The sequence below is a fragment of the Plectropomus leopardus genome, chromosome 11, assembly GCF_026936395.1.
Source record: "Plectropomus leopardus strain MGB_pleo_1.0 chromosome 11, ASM2693639v1, whole genome shotgun sequence".
NCBI classification, from domain to species: domain Eukaryota; kingdom Metazoa; phylum Chordata; class Actinopteri; order Perciformes; family Serranidae; genus Plectropomus; species Plectropomus leopardus.
Genome location: NC_142186.1, coordinates 12,479,399 through 12,499,217, shown reverse-complemented (window position 1 = coordinate 12,499,217; position 19,819 = coordinate 12,479,399). Strand labels below are relative to the sequence as shown.

The 19,819-nt window shown below is 38.5% G+C and overlaps 2 protein-coding genes and 1 long non-coding RNA gene across 6 annotated transcripts in view; 2 read left to right on the top strand and 1 right to left on the bottom strand.

The window, feature by feature from the left end:
* Positions 1 to 3,495: 3,495 nt before the first annotated feature.
* On the top strand, positions 3,496 to 9,188 carry LOC121945090 (eomesodermin-like). Of its 2 annotated transcripts, none has more exons than XM_042489110.2 (7): positions 3,496 to 3,734; positions 5,084 to 5,771; positions 5,966 to 6,120; positions 6,450 to 6,571; positions 7,037 to 7,195; positions 7,526 to 7,587; positions 7,837 to 9,188. In XM_042489110.2, the coding sequence occupies exons 2-7, from the start codon at positions 5,245 to 5,247 to the stop codon at positions 8,618 to 8,620; spliced, it is 1,809 nt and encodes a 602-aa protein (XP_042345044.2). In that variant the 5' UTR covers positions 3,496 to 3,734; positions 5,084 to 5,244; the 3' UTR covers positions 8,621 to 9,188. The 2 variants fall into 2 exon arrangements, with proteins under 2 accessions (XP_042345044.2, XP_042345043.2); XM_042489109.2 differs by having other exon boundaries at positions 7,789 to 9,188.
* A 687-nt stretch (positions 9,189 to 9,875) lies between these two features.
* The window catches only part of LOC121945878 (ankyrin repeat and IBR domain-containing protein 1-like), a 76,914-nt gene continuing 66,970 nt past the window's right edge, over positions 9,876 to 19,819 (top strand). The window contains exons 1-5 of one of the 3 annotated variants that reach the window (XM_042490243.2): positions 9,876 to 10,219; positions 13,163 to 13,447; positions 14,784 to 15,084; positions 16,162 to 16,344; positions 17,483 to 17,600. In XM_042490243.2, coding sequence (XP_042346177.2) covers positions 13,260 to 13,447; positions 14,784 to 15,084; positions 16,162 to 16,344; positions 17,483 to 17,600 — 790 coding nt within the window. In that variant the 5' untranslated portion in view covers positions 9,876 to 10,219; positions 13,163 to 13,259. The remainder of the gene's footprint in view (positions 10,220 to 13,162; positions 13,448 to 14,783; positions 15,085 to 16,161; positions 16,345 to 17,482; positions 17,601 to 19,819) is intronic. The other 2 variants (XM_042490245.2, XM_042490241.2) reach the window with 2 other exon arrangements.
* Positions 12,191 to 17,553, bottom strand: LOC148188213 (uncharacterized). The gene is made up of 3 exons (XR_015777877.1): positions 17,398 to 17,553; positions 13,081 to 13,242; positions 12,191 to 12,912 (listed from the first exon to the last, which is right to left on the bottom strand). It is a non-coding gene; the product is annotated as an uncharacterized LOC148188213 (long non-coding RNA).

Below are 19,819 nucleotides of genomic sequence, written 5' to 3'. Positions count from 1 at the left end.
TCGAGCGTGACAGAAAGAGAAGCGAGGCCATTATAGAGACTGCCCAATAAACACATGATAACCAAACAGCATTATGTGATGTATGGCAATGATTTTTAAAGACTGTTTTTGGTAATGACATGATGTAATTTAAGGTAGAAATTCATCACAGGGAGCTATGATAAATAATTAATGGGTTATTCCCGTGAAAAAGTGTAGTACCATACTGTAGTAAAATAGAGAGCGGGGTAGGATGCAAACAGGACAAATACTGAAGAGTTTCTTTTAAGCCTTTGAAACCTGAGTAAATGGTTTTGGTTTTTTTTTTAGCAATATGAGAGACGCCAATTAGCAATGAAAGAAAGGTAAATTACAAATTACCAGAAAATTTGTTAAATAAATAAATAAATATTTTTTTAAAAAGAAAGAAAGAAAATTTTCTTTAAAAGGGCAATGATCTGGAGAAAGTGTTTACAAATTATAATAATTATGTAACATAATTTTAAAATGTAAATATAATAATATCAGAAATATACTTTTGCCATTGCTTTTTAAAAATAATTTTCTAAATCTACAAATTTCTCTCAATTTGTGAGGAATATCTTACCAAGTTGCTTATTACCGTTTTTCTCATGGTTTTGAATGAAATTTGTCAAGGGTTCAAAAGTTGAAATACCCGTGAAAGGTGTCTGAAAGCAGCACGAAAAAAGTGATATCGCTCCAGGTTTCAAAGGGTTAAAGATCCCCTACAGACATGTTTAAAGACATTGTCTTAAGGCTTTGTCCAATAATTTGTGTCTGTTTTTTCTTTACCAGAAAGTTCAATTACCTGGTTAAAAAGTGTTATTATGTTACATCCACTCCATCTTCTACCTTGAAATCTTCAAAATGTATGATTATGCATTATTTGGTTTATTTCAAAAGTTGCACTACGATACACATAGTGTCTCCTACTTGACTGACAAAATCCCGTCTCAGTATATGTTCACTAGATGTTTCAGGTTTCCACCTCACACTTGATAGGTTGCATATTTGACCATTTTAAGTCACATAACAGACCATGATTGGCTCCAAACTTGTGATGTCACAAGATCGTGCTTGTACATACCTGTGTTAAATTCAGATTTAATTGAAAATATCTGCCATAATTTCAGGAGCAGGACCACACCTCAATTAAGGTCACTCCCTGATACCCTTTGGTGGATCCAAACTTACCCTTTTAAACACCAAAGTTGCAAGATAACAAACTAACATCCAAGTCCAAATAAATTAACTGATGGAGGCAGAGGTAGAAAAACAGCTTCAGTGTTCTGCGATTTCTGTGAATTATTGTTTTTGTTAATGGAGTCTGACTTTTAAGAGAGTATAGATAAGTTTTCTTTTTTCAGTCAAGTTCCCCATCAGAAAGAGTTGTCTAAAAGCAAGCTAAAGCAGTGAAAATATTCTAAATATAGTTTACACTTAAACAGATATTAACTTTTTTTAAGGTGGAATTTTTTTTTTTTTTTATTCAAAAAAAAAAAAAAAAACCTTCGGCAGCTGAATGTGAAAACAGCCCTTTAGTGTCAAACTTTGCACATACATCATTCTTCACAGTGAAACATCTAAGTGAAGTGACAATACATAAAACACATTTGTAAGCTGAGGGGTGGCTTTAAGATATTTCTGAAGGAGGCTGAATGCAGAAACACTTGATGTGTCAGTGAGGGTGCCAGCCCCTGCACTGCTGGGACAAGCAGAAGCTTATATAGAAACTGCAATAGAAACTTTTTGACACTACACACATTCTCACTTCTGACTCATTGGTTTTACCATCAGTGCACATGACCGTATGTGTTTGTGTGTCAGATGGATATGCTATATAAAGAAAGAGAAAGCTAAAGGGAGCGAGAGACAGAGTTAATTTTGCTTGAGTTCTAGCCCAATACAAATTGATACTTGAGAATAAACATTTATTATTATATCCACCCATGTATACATGAACTCATGTAACAGTACAAAAAAACATTACATAGTTGACAAAGAGGAAACAGGTAATCTGGAGAAAAACCTGGCTCAAGTAAATGTAGGTCCACTGAAACCACATGTGCACACCAAGATCTCTGACTCCTTGCTCTGTATTCATGACTTCCTGAAATACTCCAACAACTCAATCAGTTTATCAGCAAAGGCGTATTAGCTTTAGACTGTTTACTGTTCAAATAGTTTACCCAAACAAATGACTTGTCCTATTTGATGTGCATTGTGTTTATTTCAGAGGTGGCGACCTGCTCCATTAATCCTCTCACTGTCTTTATTATGCAAACGTTTCTCCAGGCATGAGCAGTGCAGCAGCTGAGCATCGTCTGGGTCTTGGTATAAGAGTCTTAAGAGCGGCTAAATGGTTCCCCATTAACACAGTAATTCAGCATCATTGAAAGTCTGAATTTGGTTTTCTTTGAGCTGGGGATGTAGGTAGAATCAAGGAGAAAACAGTCTCTCTTTAAGAGCCAAAAATGATCTGTGAATTCCTTGTGCTTTTGTGACAAAGGAATGTGTATATTCAGGCAACAATTGGGCTACATTCCTCATTAGCATTGTGCTTTTTTATTGGAGTGAAACACAGAGAACAGTCAAGAGAGACACAAGTTTGTGAATTCAGTTTTAGAGCTTCTTATACAGATTTTTTTTAAATAAAAAGTATTATGTTTCCCTCTGCCATTATCAGTTGTGATAACATAAATGGGTTTCTTCATAATTCACAGAGTAGCAGTGTAACACTCATTCATTTTTATGCATTGACTGCTCCTTTAGTTGGGGCTCCTTACTCCTCAGCCCCATTAGCACTGATATGGGGGGCTCCTGTACTAGTCTTTAACCACTATACCACAAAGACAGAGATACAGCTGAGTTTCAATCATGACAGGTTCCATCTGTGTGGCCATTGACAGGAAATTACAGAATTGTGTTTAATATTTTTATATTTTACGTCTTATTGTCAGCGAGGTTGCCAAGTTCTCATTTCACAGTCTGACACATTTTGTACAACATGTTATTGTAGGTAAAGCATGACAATGGCTGCCTCTCTATCTCTCTTGGATACCTAGAAATTGAAATTAGCAGCAACTTTCATACTGTTGATTTTATACATTTTCAGGCTAAATTTTGTGAATGTGCTAAAACTTTTAAAAAGTTGGCTAAAATATTCTGTCCAGCACCATCTTTCAGAAATCTGAGCATTAATGCCCTTTTCTTTTTTTTCCCCCCCTGTCTACAACAGGCGAATTTTTCAATTGTAGACATTTAATGGCATCACCATAAACTCTGCACTATTGACCCCCTCAGACACTCTAAGCCCTAATGGGAGTTTTATTCCGGTGATGTCTTTGTGAAGATGATGAGATGGAAACAATTCGCGGCTGGATTGTGGAACAGCCTCTCTTTATACACCTTGGCATTGATGCTGAGGATCCCCTGCCCCTCCCCTGGAGATCAGGGGAGAATCTGATAATAGGCTGCTATCTGTGCGTCATGGCCACACGGAGAGAGCAGCGGTGAAAGCGGGAGTGCGCCTCTCCGCCCTGATCAGTCCTCCTCCACATGGCTCAGCTTTACTTTTTACTCCCTCCTCCGCCATAAACACAACATGATGTCCTGTTAGTATGGGCTCACCTCCGCGGGTTGATGTTGCCTAAGATAGTTTTTTATTTAGCTGAAATTATTTTCTTGTGTCTCGAACTTGATTCTCGAATGGAAACAGGAGGTGAAATCGCTTGGTAAGTTAATGTTTTTAGATATTTGTTTACATGGGATACATAAATGTGAATGCCGAACGCTTTTTTTAAACTTTTTTTTTTTTCATTTAACGTTTTTAAAAATAAGAAATTAAAATATTCTTCGACCACCCAAAAAAAAAAAATACTACCCATTGGAATTATTTAAACCACATTTATCCTTTTACACGCAGATTTAGCCTATTGATTTCTATTTCTTTTATTCTTTTTTTTTCTTGCATAGAATCGTGTACGTTTAATTGTTGTCGTTTCTATCATCTAACTGTCTGATCTAAGAAACATCACAGGTTTCTTCAAACGGAAAAATAATTGGCTATTTCGCTTTTTCACGTCGGGCATCCCGGTGGGACACAGAGCCGCATCAGAAATGAATGAATGCAAATTCATTAACTCTGAATAATAATATAGGATTAACAGAACCCCGTTTATTACTCAGAAAATGAGTACATTTGTGCAGTTCTTGACTTTTTTTCTTCACAAAGAAATGTCTGTAAAGATAAATGCATTTTGCTAACCCTGATATTTTTTCCCCCCAAATATGTAGTTAAAAAACAAAAATAGCACTATTTGTATTCACCGAAAAAATTGCGGTTCACATTACATTCTATCAAAATATGCCACAAATCTCAAGAATCGTGGGTAAGCTTTCACTTCAGTTTTACAACACGAAACTACCCCCTCAAAAAATCTGTGCTTTGCTTAAAGTTTGTCATATGATTTACAAGAAATTGGCTCTTGCCTCGAGGCGATTCCCCTCCAATAACGCCTATCATCAAAAAAATAATTATAATAGCCTATTAATAATAATAATAATTGCACTTTAGCCTATCTGACTGATCAGTTCAGGCTTTTATAAACTGATCGTGTTTGCAATGTGAACTATTGACCTAGTCTCATGGCATTTTCTCCTCTCTGTGAATTTCAACCCCAAAAAACAACATTGTGTCTTATTTTAATAGACTGCTTTGAGTTTCAGCACGTTTATAAAACAAAGAAAATCGAAAGCGAAAGAGAGGAGGAACATCTATTGCAAAAAAAAAAAATAAATAAAAAAATCAATGATTTTATTAAGAGGAAGACGGTTTAAATTCAACAGTTTAAGTTTGATGGACTTGACAGACACAACCTGTTACGCCCACCATGATTTGCTTTGGTATGATGACGGTCACTTTCCTCCATTTCTTTGTGTTTTTGTATAAACGCAAATTATGTAACTGACATTTGATTTAGGCCTTTCAAATGATGCTGAATCCGGTAGCCCAATGACTGTGGTTGTAGCCTGTAGCCTTGGATGCTCTTAACTTTAATCTGTTTCTGTCTCAATAATTAAGACCTCAGTGGATGCTGGCAGAGGAAGTTGCAGAGGGCACTTGGTATAAAAACTGGTGATTCCTGAGGGGAAAGGAGACCACCGGAAAGAGCAACTGGGATCAAAGAAAGAAATAGTCCTCTGTAAAAAAAAAAAAAAAAAAAAAAGACCAGAAAAGCAGTCATGCTCGGCGGTGAAGGGGAGAGCAGCACTTTCTCTTCCACGAAGGAAGCAGCGGATGAGAGGCGCAAGTCTCCGGCTGTGGATGGGGACGATCCCACTGCTGGCAGCAGGTACACAGAGCACGGCGGGATGGGTGCTGACCGGTACTATATCTCTCCTACGGTTTCTAAACAAAGCACAGAAACCCCGAATCCCTGCTCTTTTATCCCGTACACCCCCAGTGGGTCAGTTTACACCCCGTCCAGCGCAGGCAGGTACCCGTCATCTCTCCACCTGGGCTCCGTGTTGCCTCCTGCAGGGTTTCCCTCCTCTAGCACCGGCCGCAGTCACTTCAGCCCGGCGTACCAGCTCGGGCAGAGCCCCGGCTGTATCTACCCGCCCTACAGCAGCTCAGGGTCGGCTCTCAGCAACATAACTCTACCCAGCGCCGGCCCGGGGATGAGGGCCCAGGTGTACCTCTGCAACCGGCCGCTGTGGCTCAAATTCCACCGGCACCAGACCGAGATGATCATCACCAAGCAGGGCAGGTGAGAAAGCAGGATGGAGCCGATGCAACTTTAACTTGACACAATTATTTTGATTTTGAAGGGAAATTAATCAACTCTATATACTCTCTATATAGCCTATAGTAGGCATATCTGTCTTTTCTTAAAAAACCTTATGCACAGGCTATCAGGCTACAGACGTCCATCCTTAATTTGATTTTATTTTGTGTTTGCAGACGTATGTTTCCCTTCCTCAGTTTTAACATAGCTGGTCTCAACCTGACAGCGCACTATAACGTGTTTGTGGAGGTGGTACTGGCGGATCCAAACCACTGGAGATTTCAAGGTGGCAAGTGGGTCACCTGTGGGAAGGCGGACAACAGTAGCCAAGGTACTGAAACTGGTCGATATTTGGCATTTTCATTTTGTTCAATGATGAGTCGATGTTAAGTTTTAAATCGTCGATAACCCTCTCGATTACAAAACCAAAGGAAAAAACGAATGGGGAAAATTGTAAGGATTTCTATTTACAACAATACAATATTTCTTTACAAATAAGGCGTATTTTTGTGGGTAACCTTTAGGCAACTTTTAGAAATTAAGGTTCAATATGAAATGACTATAAATCCCTTATTTCAATACATATTCTACTAAATGGTCAACTTAACCTAAATTGTGGAGTTTAAAATTTGAAGATGTGTGGATTTTTTTTTTTTTTAGGGAACAAAGTCTACATCCACCCAGAATCTCCAAACACAGGGGCCCACTGGATGAGACAAGAAATCTCCTTCAGCAAACTGAAACTCACGAACAACAAAGGAACCAGTCACAATACTTCACAGGTAGCCTATGCCAGACTAATAAATGAATTAACCTAAACTAACGCCTTTAACCCTCAACGAAGATATAAATAAATCGTATAAAAATATTAACATATTTTTTGTTGCATTAAACTGTGATTAATTGTTATATATTGTATTATGTATCTATCATAGCCTACAGCCTACAGAAAAATATCTACCCTGATAAGTAATACGCAACAGAGGTGGGAAAGGCGCTCTTTTGGGTTAATAGTTTTACGTAAATCTCTAGCATAATTTGGGGTTATTCAACATTTTATAATTAAAAAAAAAAATGTTTTACTCGTGTTTGAAAGGAAATTGATAAGTAGGGCAAACCACTCCTGGGAAAAAATGACCGTCATTGCACAAATAGTAGGCTAGAAAATTAGAAAATAACTTAACTCTTAGGCTACATTGCTATAATTTAACGGACGATTTAACGGAGTTTATGATATTCATGTGCAGATGATTGTCCTGCAATCGCTGCATAAGTACCAGCCCAGGCTGCACATCGTGGAGGTGACGGAGGATGGGGTGGAGGACATCAGCAGTGACCTTAAGACTCAGAGCTTCACATTTCCAGAGACCCAATATATAGCTGTGACTGCCTACCAGAACACTGATGTAAGCATCTCCTTCCTATGTGATTCTCCTCTATGCCATGATATGACTTTTGAACTATGCTCTAAATAATGTTATACCAAGACCAATACCCCTGGTGTGTTAGAATAATATGCATGTTACATTTGTAATTTCTCTTTATTTAAGCTTATTCAGTGGACATGTAGAAATTTCTAATTTCTCTCTATCTGCTGTTTCCTTATAGAGTTTTTAAATGCACGTGGTTAGGCATGTAACTGCATAATGCTTTGCTGTTTTTTTGTTATTTTGTTTTCACATTTGTTCTCTTTATCCTCACATATCAATATGAAGCCTTTTCTTCCATTGTTTTAGATTACACAACTGAAAATTGACCACAATCCTTTTGCCAAAGGATTCAGAGATAATTATGATTCGTGAGTATTTTTACTTCATTGTCATGCATTTTTCACCAGTATAACACAGAATTACATCAAATGATAAGTTTTTTAACATCAAATGCCTCACTGTGTTGCCATTTTCTTTTGAAATGTATCAACTTAAGACCTGTTGTTTCATGTGCGTGTGCAAACTCAGTTTGAGAGATGTTTTCACACCATGATTTTTTTTTCACCCAGACACTGCCCTTCCTTGACCTCAAGTTCATATGTACATGCATTTTCCAGGATGTACACAGCTCCAGAGAATGACCGCCTCACTCCATCTCCGACCGACTCCCCCCGTGCCCACCAGATTGTCCCCGGGGCCCGCTACACCATGCAGCCCCTCTTCCAGGACCAGTTTGTCAACAATCTCCCCCAGAATCGCTTCTATAACAGCGAGAGAGCTGTGCCGCAGACTAACAGCCTCCTCTCACCTCAGACAGAAGATGGAGCTTCACAGAGGTGGTTTGTCACCTCAATGCAGCAAGGGGGAAATGGCACTAGCACCAGCAACAAGATAGATTTGACACCCTACGAAGGGGAATACTCAAGCTCCCTGCTTCCTTATGGTATCAAATCCCTGTCTATGCCAACATCCCACGCTCTCAGCTATTACCCAGACTCTCCTTTCACCACTATGTCTGCAGGGTGGGGGTCCAGAGCGGCATACCAGAGAAAGGTTACTCCCAGCCTGCCTTGGTCCCCCAGGCCCAGTCCCAATGCTGGTTTCCCCGAAGACTCAAACAAAGTTAAACCACAGATAGAAGAGGAGGTGATTGGCAGTGGAAGCCTGATCTCCTCCTGGACAGAGACACAACAATCAGCTCTGTCCCTTGACAAAGCTGATTCTTATTCTTCGGCCTGCAAACGGAGGCGTCTGTCTCTCAATGGTCCCAGCACAGAGGACTCACCCTCTGACATCAAGTGTGAGGACTTGGCCTCTGCTGCCGACAGTAGCTCCTATAGCAAAGAAGCACCCTCATCCAAAGGCATGGGAGCCTATTATTCCTTTTACACAAACCCTTGAATGCTTTGCCTCTTATTTTGCTACTTTGGTTGTCCCTCATTTGCCAGAGATTTGCTTTTTTGTTTTGTGCACTCCCATTTTGGCTCGGTGGTGATAAATGTAGTAAAATTTACATATTTTTCTTCTTCTGTGGTGACATGGGAAATAAACAAGACAGAAACAATAAGATCATAATGACTTCAAAGGTCAAGGGGCATGTGAAGCACAACAAGCACCAACATTCTGAGACACTGGCTTATTCCATCTATTCCGTCTTTAGTCCATCTGTTCTCCTGGATTATATATATATTTTTCCACCACCCCAGTTATGTATTTCTGTATTTAAAATTTAAAAATCACCAAAGCATTTGTTTAGGTTGTTTCAATTTTTTTAAACAGTGTTTCATTGTGCATACATCACTGTATCTGCCGTTACACTGAGGTTATGTGTTTACAGATTATTTATTAAAGGCCTGTTGATATGAAATTTGTGCACTCATAAATGTGAAGATAAAATGCTGTATATAGGCTACCTTCACTGCAATGTTCAGATATTTGATAATAAAAGGCATATGTGTTCTACTGAGAATCTGAGTTCTTATTTCAAGTTCAGATACTTTATTCCTGTTGAGTTTACATATGGTGGGCTAATATGTACATTTAATATAAGCATTTTTTATGTACCAGTTAAAAATTGACTGTAATTACTAATAAGGTTATGTTTGATGCTTATAGGCTATACATTTTTATTGGTTCATTGCACATAAGAACCATTACATGCACAGGAGGGTGATGGAGGGTAAAGCAACTTAAGAACAGCTGATACACCTTTTAGACTGTTTATTTCTTTTTTCTTTCTTTCTTATTCTTCCTCTTATTATTATTATTATTTAATAAAGGCTACAAAATATTCAAAATCTTAACTGATTCATGTCCGAAGTCATATTAAGACTGAACTATGCAATGTGTAAAACCAGATAAAAAACAACTTCATGTACGCCCAAAAGCATCATTTATTTCCGTGGACTCTGTCGCCCTCTAGTGGCACTTCACTGTACTCACAGCTAAACCAGTCATTACAGCAGCCTGTTGAGTTGATATGGACGCTGAGTGCATCTGACATTATATTTTTATTACATTTCCATTTCAACCCATGATTTAGGTTTGACTTATATTCCATATTGCACTACAAAAATGTGCAAGTTTGATGCTGAGAAAAAATAAATAAATAGAGAGAACAGGATGCAGTTGGCTCCAATAAGAACAAACAACAAAAACTCTATGCACTTAGTTGCTCATTGCATGTCACCAGTCCAGATCATTGCAACCTTGTCACGCTAGGATGTAAAACTCAAATAACTGCGTCAGTACGTGTATGCTTCATCGTTAAGTCTCTGGGGAAAACAACGTTTCTCCTGTTTGGGGTTTCTGCTGAAACCTGGCAACCCGTCTAGCAGCCAGCAGAGTCCACGAAGAGTTGACAAGAACAACATCACTGCTGCGTGCTGCACACATTATTTATGGATTACCTCACTAACAAGAAAAGCCTCCGTTAACTGCGCTCGCAAGTGACAGTCTGTTCACAAGTTCGGATCTACAACAGCGATATGTACCGTCTGTGTAAGTGGGAATACTTGTTACTCATTGTTTACTGTGAGTTTATCAACTGTGCTAGCTAAGTTGGCTAGCAGCGCTGTTAGCTTTCTAGCAGATCCGCTAGCGTATGCACTGACGTTAGCCAACGCAGATGCTAGCGTCATGATGTTTTTATCTTTTTGAATAACACCCAGCTAGCAAGGAGTGTTGTGTATAGTGATTAACACTAGCCTTTTTCATCAAACTGGATAGTTTGCAGCTAACGTTATCAAAGGTCAGTTGCCTGGTGTATGTTTTCATTAACCAGAAATGTAACAGAGCGTTATTGCGGACTGTTCATTAACAAAACACAGCACATAGCCGTCGGTTTGAGCTAGCGAAAATGGTAAACACCACACAACATGGGGAAAGGCCTGCATCAAGGAGTTTAGTGACAAGTGGCAAGCTACACAGACAAACTATCAATTTGTCTGACCATTTTTATATCCTTAGCTGCTACTGTTAGATAACTAGATGTTGGTTGGCGCTGTGAAGGAGGAGTGTGGGTAACAGTTGTGGGGTGTCAATTAGATAGTTTCAAGCGTAAATTATTCGAGTAGTATGTGTTGCCATCTAAGAGGTTATATGACTGTTCAAAGAGCAGGTGTTTACAAGTGTTCACCCTAGTGGGACACTTGTTTGTCTTGCCCTCTGTGTTTGGTTATGAGGGTGTCTGTCCTCACATGGCACAAGCTTGACACAGATTTCGTGAATCACGGCAAGTTAACTTGTGCCATCTGGCCTCATTGTTTACGTGATGTTTGATTTGCTAACGTTTCAGTGGCGTGTGCAAGTTAATGCTATTTGAATGCATGGGTCCTGTTGCGAGGATGGCTGGAGATTGTCCTTTCCTAATATTGCATTGATCAGCATTAGAATAAGTATACAGTATTTAGTTATTCAGGTTGGCTGGATAATACACAAATTATCAATCATGCATGTAAACTGATTGTTACAAGTTTGCTACAGAAAGCCAGAAGTCAAAGTCCCATCCCACACAAGGCCAGGCTCTTTCTCTCAGTGGATGTTGTTTTCATGGTGGGGTTTACTCATCAATTTTACTAAAAAGTTGAAAAATTTAAGCGTTAAAGTATGTCCATATTTTAAACTAAATGGGTCTCTGCTTCTGTACTTGATTGTAACAAGAGTACAACCTATAACCTTACCACACTTACTTAAAAAAACAAACTTTTTATTAAGTGCTTTGAAAACAGTACTGCGTGGTTAGAACAAAAAATTACAAATTGAAATAATGACACAAGTAGGTACAAACTAGTCAGATAAAAATGACAAATATAACAAATAAGAACACACACACACACACACACACACACACACACACACACAGGAGTTTACCCAATGAGTATTAAAATAAAGCTATACAATTCACATAAATTAATAGTTTTGGTTAAGTAAAAAAATTACTTAATATTTTTAAATTAGATATTGTTGATATATTGATATTATTGATATATATCTAGATCCAATTTTTTGAAAGTGGTATATGTGTGCTAATGTTTCTACCATATTGCTACAGTAGGTGCATTTATCATTCATTAACTAAACTTACTTATATAAACTGTTGCCATTTTGTACACCTAGCTAAAACATGAGTCTTGCACTAAATCTTACCTCTGTTATACTGTCAGGTGTTTTTCATTATTTTGTCCACCCCATTTATATAAATGAGGCAAAATAATAGAAAAACCTCTCTCCTCAATGCTGTGCAGTTTAGCAGCACCACAGACTATATCCTCCAAAAGTGTTATCAAATGTAATCAACATCTCTCTAAAACAGTTTGAAAAAAACCCAAAAGCTATAACCTTCATGAAGGTCAGATTTAAAGCAGGACTCTTGTATTAGACTGCATACATTTGAGCTGGGTGTACCTAATAAATTGTTGTGAGTGTTCCTGTTGTATTAGTATTATTAAATAACCAGAGTCACAGCTAGAGTACATGAATATTTGTACTTTATTAATGTGTAAGTATGACAAAATTACTCAAAAGTAATACATTTCTCTGGGAAAAGTTCTCTGAACTTCCCTCCTTTTCTATTTCTGTGTGATGCTTGCGCGCACACACACACACACACACATGCACACGCACACACACATCTGCTTATATGTTTTTAGCTGATATACTGTAATGATTAGATCAGTGAGTCGGGTTCATCCTCAGTCTGTAGCTGCAGAAAGCAATCAATTGTCCTGCAACTGGAATTTTTAAATTTGCTCACTGTTTCCTTTGTCATTGCTGCAAACCTATGGAGAGTTTGGCATACTGTATGTATATTTCAAAGGTTTTCAGGGAGCATCTTTTCCTTCTGGTATGTGCAAAAGTTGTTTACAAGCATTACTGTGCAGAAGGATTTGCATGGCGGTGAGAATTCAGTATAAATTAATTCTCGTATCATAAAGTAGAATATATTGCTCTGAAGGAGATAATGTGTTTGGTTGATTTGCAAAAGCAACACATTGCCCAAATAGTCGCGACCATATGGTGCTCTGGTGGAAGCGAAATGCTGACTCGCTGCGTGTTGTTCTTCAGTTGAGGATATCTTGCTTCACAATGACTCCCGGCCTCAGTGGGATGGGCAGCATTGGCACGGCGAGGCGGAAGCTCCTGGTGATGCCAGAGGAAGTCTTGTCCTTCTCTCTGTGTGAGCTTTGTTGGCACTATGTTTAGTTATTCAAAACAAAAAATAAAAAGAGAAACACAAGGAGGTGGTTTACAGTGCTGTGGTGATGCTGACACAGGGGCTTGTGGCAGAGCAGCCTGAGCAACCTTGGAGATGCAACTCTTATCCTTGTGATTCAGAGGGAGTGGAAGTGATTAAAACTCACCAGTGTTTTAGTAGACAAGGCCTTGTTGGACTCGGACACAGCCGTAAAGGAATTAAACTCCTGTTTTTCCTCTTTTCTCCAGGACGTTCAGTATGCTGGCCTATTGGACTTGAACACGTTGAAGACGATTTAAGAGGCTGCTGTGTCAGTCAGAGCTTGTACCTACAGTAAGGGAAGAGATGGGAAACACAGCAACCAAGTTCCGCAAGGCTCTCATCAGTGGGGATGAGGTGCTGGCTTGCCAACTGTATGAAAGCAACCCGCAGTTCAAGGAGGCTCTGGATCCCAACTCTACATACGGAGAGTCCTACCAGCACAACACTCCACTGCACTATGCTGCCCGGCACGCTATGACACGCCTACTCAGGTCAGCAGAAGATGGATAGAATCAGACAAGCAAGCAGACAGACATAATGTACATATGTAGACTCAGTGGCTGCTGTCAGTGAGTAGAAAATAGATAACTAAATGCTGATAGATGAGGGACTCATTTGTTGTGTGGTAGAGTTTTAATATGCTGCGGTATATTGATTAATTACATTATCTCAAAGTATCCTTTGAGCACTTCTCATGTTTTGTAGCACTCTGTTGCTGATCAGCTGATCCCATCTAGTATTGTGCTCGTAAGAAAAAAAATTCATGTTTTGTCTCTATACGTCTCTGTCCCATCTGTCTCTCCACATAGCCATCTGTTCGCAGCTCTCAGGAATGCAACATGCTGCGACGGAATAGGATGGGGCTCCAAGAGCTTCCCATCCCACAAGCTACCAACCTCACATTACTCCTCTCAGGCCCTATAGCTTCTCCACTAATAGGATGCCTGCTCAAATTTTCATCCCTACCTGACTTTTAAAATGCTAGGGGGTGAGGACAAATTCAAAAAAATGCACAAACCTCCTCCCCTAACTAGCCTAGTTTAATTCACAAAAGCATTGTTGACCTTTGTGACATCCTTCTAAACCCTCCCATACAATATCGTTTCTCTTTAACTTTCCTCTTCTCCATACATATATATATGTATGTCTTTCTTTTCTTCCCCTTTGTCTTTTTTTAATAATATAATTTTATCTGTGAAAAATATATTTTGTAAATGTGTTTGCTATCTATTTTCACCTCATGCCTTTTTCAGTTCTATGTTAACTTTGAAAATCCCAATAAAAGAATTGGAAAAAAACGCTAGGGGGGCAAAGTCAAGTTAAGGCAAAACATATGACCAAATTGATGGATTTATGAATAGAGAGATATAATTCTTATGTTTCTAGTTTTCACATTGCACCAAAATCAAGAGGTTTAGACTAGTTAAATAATGGATAACAATTTACCTCAGGTACAGTGTGTATTTCATGCATACTTGCATCTCTACTGTGTTCTCTAGATTCTGTTTTAAATATTGTTGAGTAAACTAGTTAAAATGCTCTAGAATATACAATTACACTTAACCTTAAATCAATTCTGTACAACAAAAATAAGTATTATTATTATAAGTTATGTCTAGCCTTTTTAGTTGAGCTTACAATAACAAAACAAAAAAAGGCTAATCATTTTAAACTCTAGTATGAATCTTTGTTGGTTAAAGCTAAAATAAAATGTTGACTAAAATGTGGGAGCTTGCTCCCAGATATTGGCATGCGAAGCCAGTTTTGGGCCAGTGAGCAAAAGCTTAAAGTCAAAATCTTATTACAGTCTCTGCCTCATTCATTTAGGTCTTTTCTCCTAAGCAAAGATGGCAATCCCAACAAGCGCAATGTCCACAATGAGACATCTCTGCACCTTCTCTGCATGGGGCCCCAGATCCTAACCTCAGAGGGGGCACTGCAACCCCGGATCTCACGGCCATATGAAGACAAACAGCGTCGGGCTGAATGTCTACAAATCATTCTGTCATGGACCGGAGCAAAGCTGGACCATGGAGAGTATGAGAGCGCTGATGTCAATGCCACCGACAACAAGAAAAACACCTGCCTGCACTATGCTGCTGCCTCAGGCATGAAGACTTGTGTTGAGGTGAGATTCCAAAGTCCTATGGACATTATTCAGCTTGGGCTACATAAAAGTGTGACATTTTATGTATAGGTCAAAGGCTCCATAGATGGAAACTGAAAAGCCTCATTTAGGCAGGGAACAATTTGATTGGAAGGAACATAAAAGGTGCCAGAGTCACCCTGATTTTCACACAAATCATTCAATCTCTGCCCTTTTGTTTTATGAATATTTTTAGAATAGTAGCTGATGTGTGGCCTGGTGCGCACATCCATTATATTGAGTTTGCACAAACCAACCCCTTGTGAGTTGTGGGAAGATGTTGTGCAACACACATCTTTATTAATCCCCGGGGCACGATGCATCACATTCAGTCAAATATATGAATTAAGCGATGGCTGTGTGTTTGAGTATTTGCTTTTGTGAAGACCTGAGTTTAGTTTTGAAAGAGATTTTGTTTCCACGATGCATAACTACACTGTAGTCATTTTTTTTCACAATACCCCCAAATTATACAGTGGCATATATTGGAAAATGCAATGTGGACCACATGCAGAACCAAAAATTAAAGTTAGGAAGCAGGCAGGTCTGGTGTAATAGAAAGATACATAAAACATGAAACTTTATTGAATTAAGTAAAAAGAAAAGTGAGAAGAAAGAAAAAAAAATAGTTGAATTAATGTTTGGGAAGCTGAAATTACATATTTATACCTGAGAGAAGTATATATTCAATTTCTTTAAAGTAAAGTGAAAATAACACTTCAATTTTGCTCAGAAGCATCACATTAACAATCAAAAGGAGACTTTGTCTCTGCTGGTGCTTCTAATAAATGCTGCATTTGTTGAAGTGAAGACACAATATTGGGTCCTAAAACTGATAAAACGTAACTGATAGTCATCAAAATAATTGGGATAAGCACTTCTACCATAATTGTCTTTTCCTCAACTACTATCACAAAGTTTGTACTAATCCACTGTTTTTCTCATTGAAGGTGTTTGAAACTTCATGTATGACCCAGTGAACTTTAGTACATGCTCCTGTATATTATTTTGCACCCCAGTATTCAAAACAAAATTTTCCTTTTGTCTCAACTTGCTCAGCTTCTTGTGCAGAGGGAAGCAGACCTGTTTGCAGAGAACGAAGACCGCGAGACTCCATGTGACTGTGCAGAGAAGCAGCACCACAAGGAGTTGGCCCTGTGCCTGGAGTCGCAGATGGTCTTCTCTCTTGCCCCCGAGGCAGAGGGCATAGAGGCAGAGTACGCAGCCCTTGACCGAAGAGAGGTACAGAATAACATACCAAGAGGAAGAGGGTACACAGCTTTCAGCTTGTCACCCTCAACTGGCATCACTTCATACATTACCAACACCAAACTTCTATATATTCGATATATTAATATATATTTTGTTGCTGTTTCAGATAAAGCTCGAACATAACCCAGCCAAACCCACACATGGGTCTAGGAACTGACAGTTCTCCACTCATAGAGTTTGTAGTTCTGTAGGTTCCTCTTGGAAACAGGCATTGTTTGTCTATAGGCCCGTTTTAGTAACCCTCTGAAATCTGAATCAACATCAGCATTTAAACCTTTAAAACCTGACCAGATCGGTTTGATTTCTTTTGAAAACATGGACAAAAGACAACAAGCAAAAAACAGGTACAATGTGAAAAAAAGAGAGATGGAGAGAGAAAATTCATAGAAAAACAGTATTTTTTAAAAAGGGAAAAATGTCCAGGAAACGTTATTTATCATTTTGCTAATCATTATAAAGTTAAAACTTTGTTACAGACTATATGGGTTTTTAAAGCTTTTTGTCAGTTCATTTCCTTTTTTATTGTTTTCTTCAATGTTTCTTTTATGCCAATTTTCAGATAATTTTCTTATAAACTTTTTACTGTTTTTTTAATTTATTTTTTTCATTTTTTTTGGTAATTTCTTGTTAAGTTGCTCACTGCCCTCTTCACATAAAAGAAAAGAAATCAAGCCAATTTCAGGTTTCAAAGGGTTAATTCTTTGCTGGAGTGCTGTTAGCCAGTCCCCTATTTCACATTGCAGATGTTTTGGTTAGATACAAACTCACACACAAATTAGTCACACATAACAGTTTGCCATAAGGCATGTGACTCCTATCACAATCACTCTGTTAGCTCATTGGGTGTAGCTTAGTCATGTGTTAATCGTCTATATTTGATTTGCTTTTAATAACTCTATTCTCTTCCTCCACTTTGCCTAATCTTTCTGTCTACTTCCACCCTCCCCCCCTTCCCCTGATCTCACCCTCTGCTCTTTCATTACTTTTCTCTGCCAAACTGTCTTATTCTTTTTTGCCCTTTACCTTCCTTTATTCCCTCCTCTTGTCGTTATCCTCCTTTCCTCCTCTCTTGTCTGTGTCTTCTCCTCTCCCGTGCCCTCCGGTCCAGCTGTATGAGGGCTTGCGGCCTCAGGATCTACGGAGGCTGAAGGACATGCTGATAGTTGAGACAGCCGACATGCTGCAGGCCCCTCTCTTCACTGCAGAGGCACTGCTGCGTGCTCATGGTACGATTCACCTCACACACAAACGCAGACACGCAGAGTATCTGCTTGTCCTTAAAATTGTTGGCACCTACAGCAACCTGGTAGCCTCGTGCTTAAAACAACTGCCACATATAGGCAACATCCCAGGTTTGATTCTGGCCAGGGATCATTGCTGTATGTCATATTCTTTTCTCTGTCTCCCCATGTTTCCTGTGTTTTTTTTTTTTAAATGAAGAGATTGACAATAAAATGAGTGATAACAAAGTTTTAACCATGATCAGTTATGATCAGGATACCTTAAAAAGTAGATTATAACTGGAATACTCATGTTCACACACTCAATTTTTCCTCTGAGTGGTTATGGTTGCTGTGGTCACATAACTGGCATGCATAAGAAAGCCTGAAACATTTTTATGGCAGCATTGAATCATTAAAAGCCAACACAGGAGTGACTACTGCTCTCTTTCTCACAATTACTGTTGAAATGTTAATGAGTTAATGATTTACACTCCTGATTTTCCAGTTGTCACTAACAAATTAGTGGTGGAACTGTATCATTTCCTTGCCATCTCTGTGCCAACAAAATGCTGCCGTGAAAGGTGCTGTGACACCAAAGACTGGCTTTGCCTAAAGTTCTTGAAGAGACAGATCAACCCAAAATCAAAAATACATATTTTTTTATTGTAGTGCTATTTATCAATCTAGATTGTTTGGTGTGAGTTGCAAAGTATGGGAGATATTGGCTGTAGAGATGTCTTCCTTTTCTCCAGTATAATGGAACTAGATGAAACTCGGCTTGTGGTGCTCAAAGCGCTAAAGAAAAAAACGTTTAAATACTCAGCGGCAATGTCTCTTCATAGAAATCATGACCTGGTTACTCAAGATTATTCACAGACCTTGTTGTGAGCAGCATCATGTTGGAACTACTTTCTTCCTATCAAACTACACCTGTCAACCGTATCACCACACAGAAAGTGTACATCTACTGCTAGCTCACCTAGCACCACTGAGCTTGCTAACATTACAGCTCATCAATGTTTACATCTCCCACTGTCATGACCATGGGCCTCTTGTCCGTGAGTAGATGTATGCGTCTCTCTGTGTAGTCTAATATTGACAATTATTGACGAGCATTAAAATCATTTTAATATGCCTAATATATGACAAAGAAAGTATTTTCCTGAGGATGATCATGGGAGATTGCTGACAATAAGTAACTTGTTTATCATATTGTCTTCTAGATGTTCAAAAGATTAATTTAGTGGGCACTGTGACTGCTCATGTTATATCCCAAACTATAAAGCACAAGCTTGCAAAAAAAGCACACTTAAAGGCTCATTTCTTCAATGATATTTTTGTACTCTGCTGAATACATGTCATACTTTTAAAGAATCCTCTTGAATATTAAAATCCAAGTAAATACACAAATACTGTCTTTTAGACAGGTACATTTTCATAAACCTTGAACAGTTTTTACTTTGTACCCCTTTTTTCCACAAAGAGCTTAGCCTCATTACACAAGCTATATTTTGCTGTTTACTTGTAAAAAAAAAAAAAACATTTTTAAATTTGCCTTATGCTGTATTTGTATTGGGATTAGAGTGGCCGTAGCTCTTGTAAACCTCATGCTACAGTCCAGTGATGTCTTTGCAGTGAAAGTGGCGAGATGTGAACAGCCTTTGTTATCTACAAGAATTTCACTTCTATTACTCTTAGTGGAGAGTGTCAATGTCACATGCTCTAAATGCTATTTTTGTGGGCCGTTTCGTTTCCACCAAATATGGGAGGAAAAACACTGATAATTCAACAAAATAGGGTTCATTTACTCCAAAGAACATTGACTCAGTTTTTTCCATATAATAACACAAAGGTCTTTTTTGTCTTATATTGCTGTTGCAAAAACAGGTTTGCAATACCATGGGGAAACATTGTATCCTTAACATTTGCACCTTTTTATTTCAAAACTTTGTTTTCTTCTATTCTGTTCTCAATAGAAACTGCTGCTCGCTTGAGCTACATACATCACTGCAAGTATATATACTCAGCATTACTTTTTTACTTGTAAATAGGTCGAATAATAACTATCCATCACAAATTAGTAACGGCATGCTAACATTGAGGCTGTTACATAATGATAGGGTAAAATGTATGCAAATGCAAGGCAAAGCAAAGCAATAACATATATTATTGGTTTGCTTAAAAGCAGACAGTTTTTTCTTGCAGTGTGGATTTAGTGACAG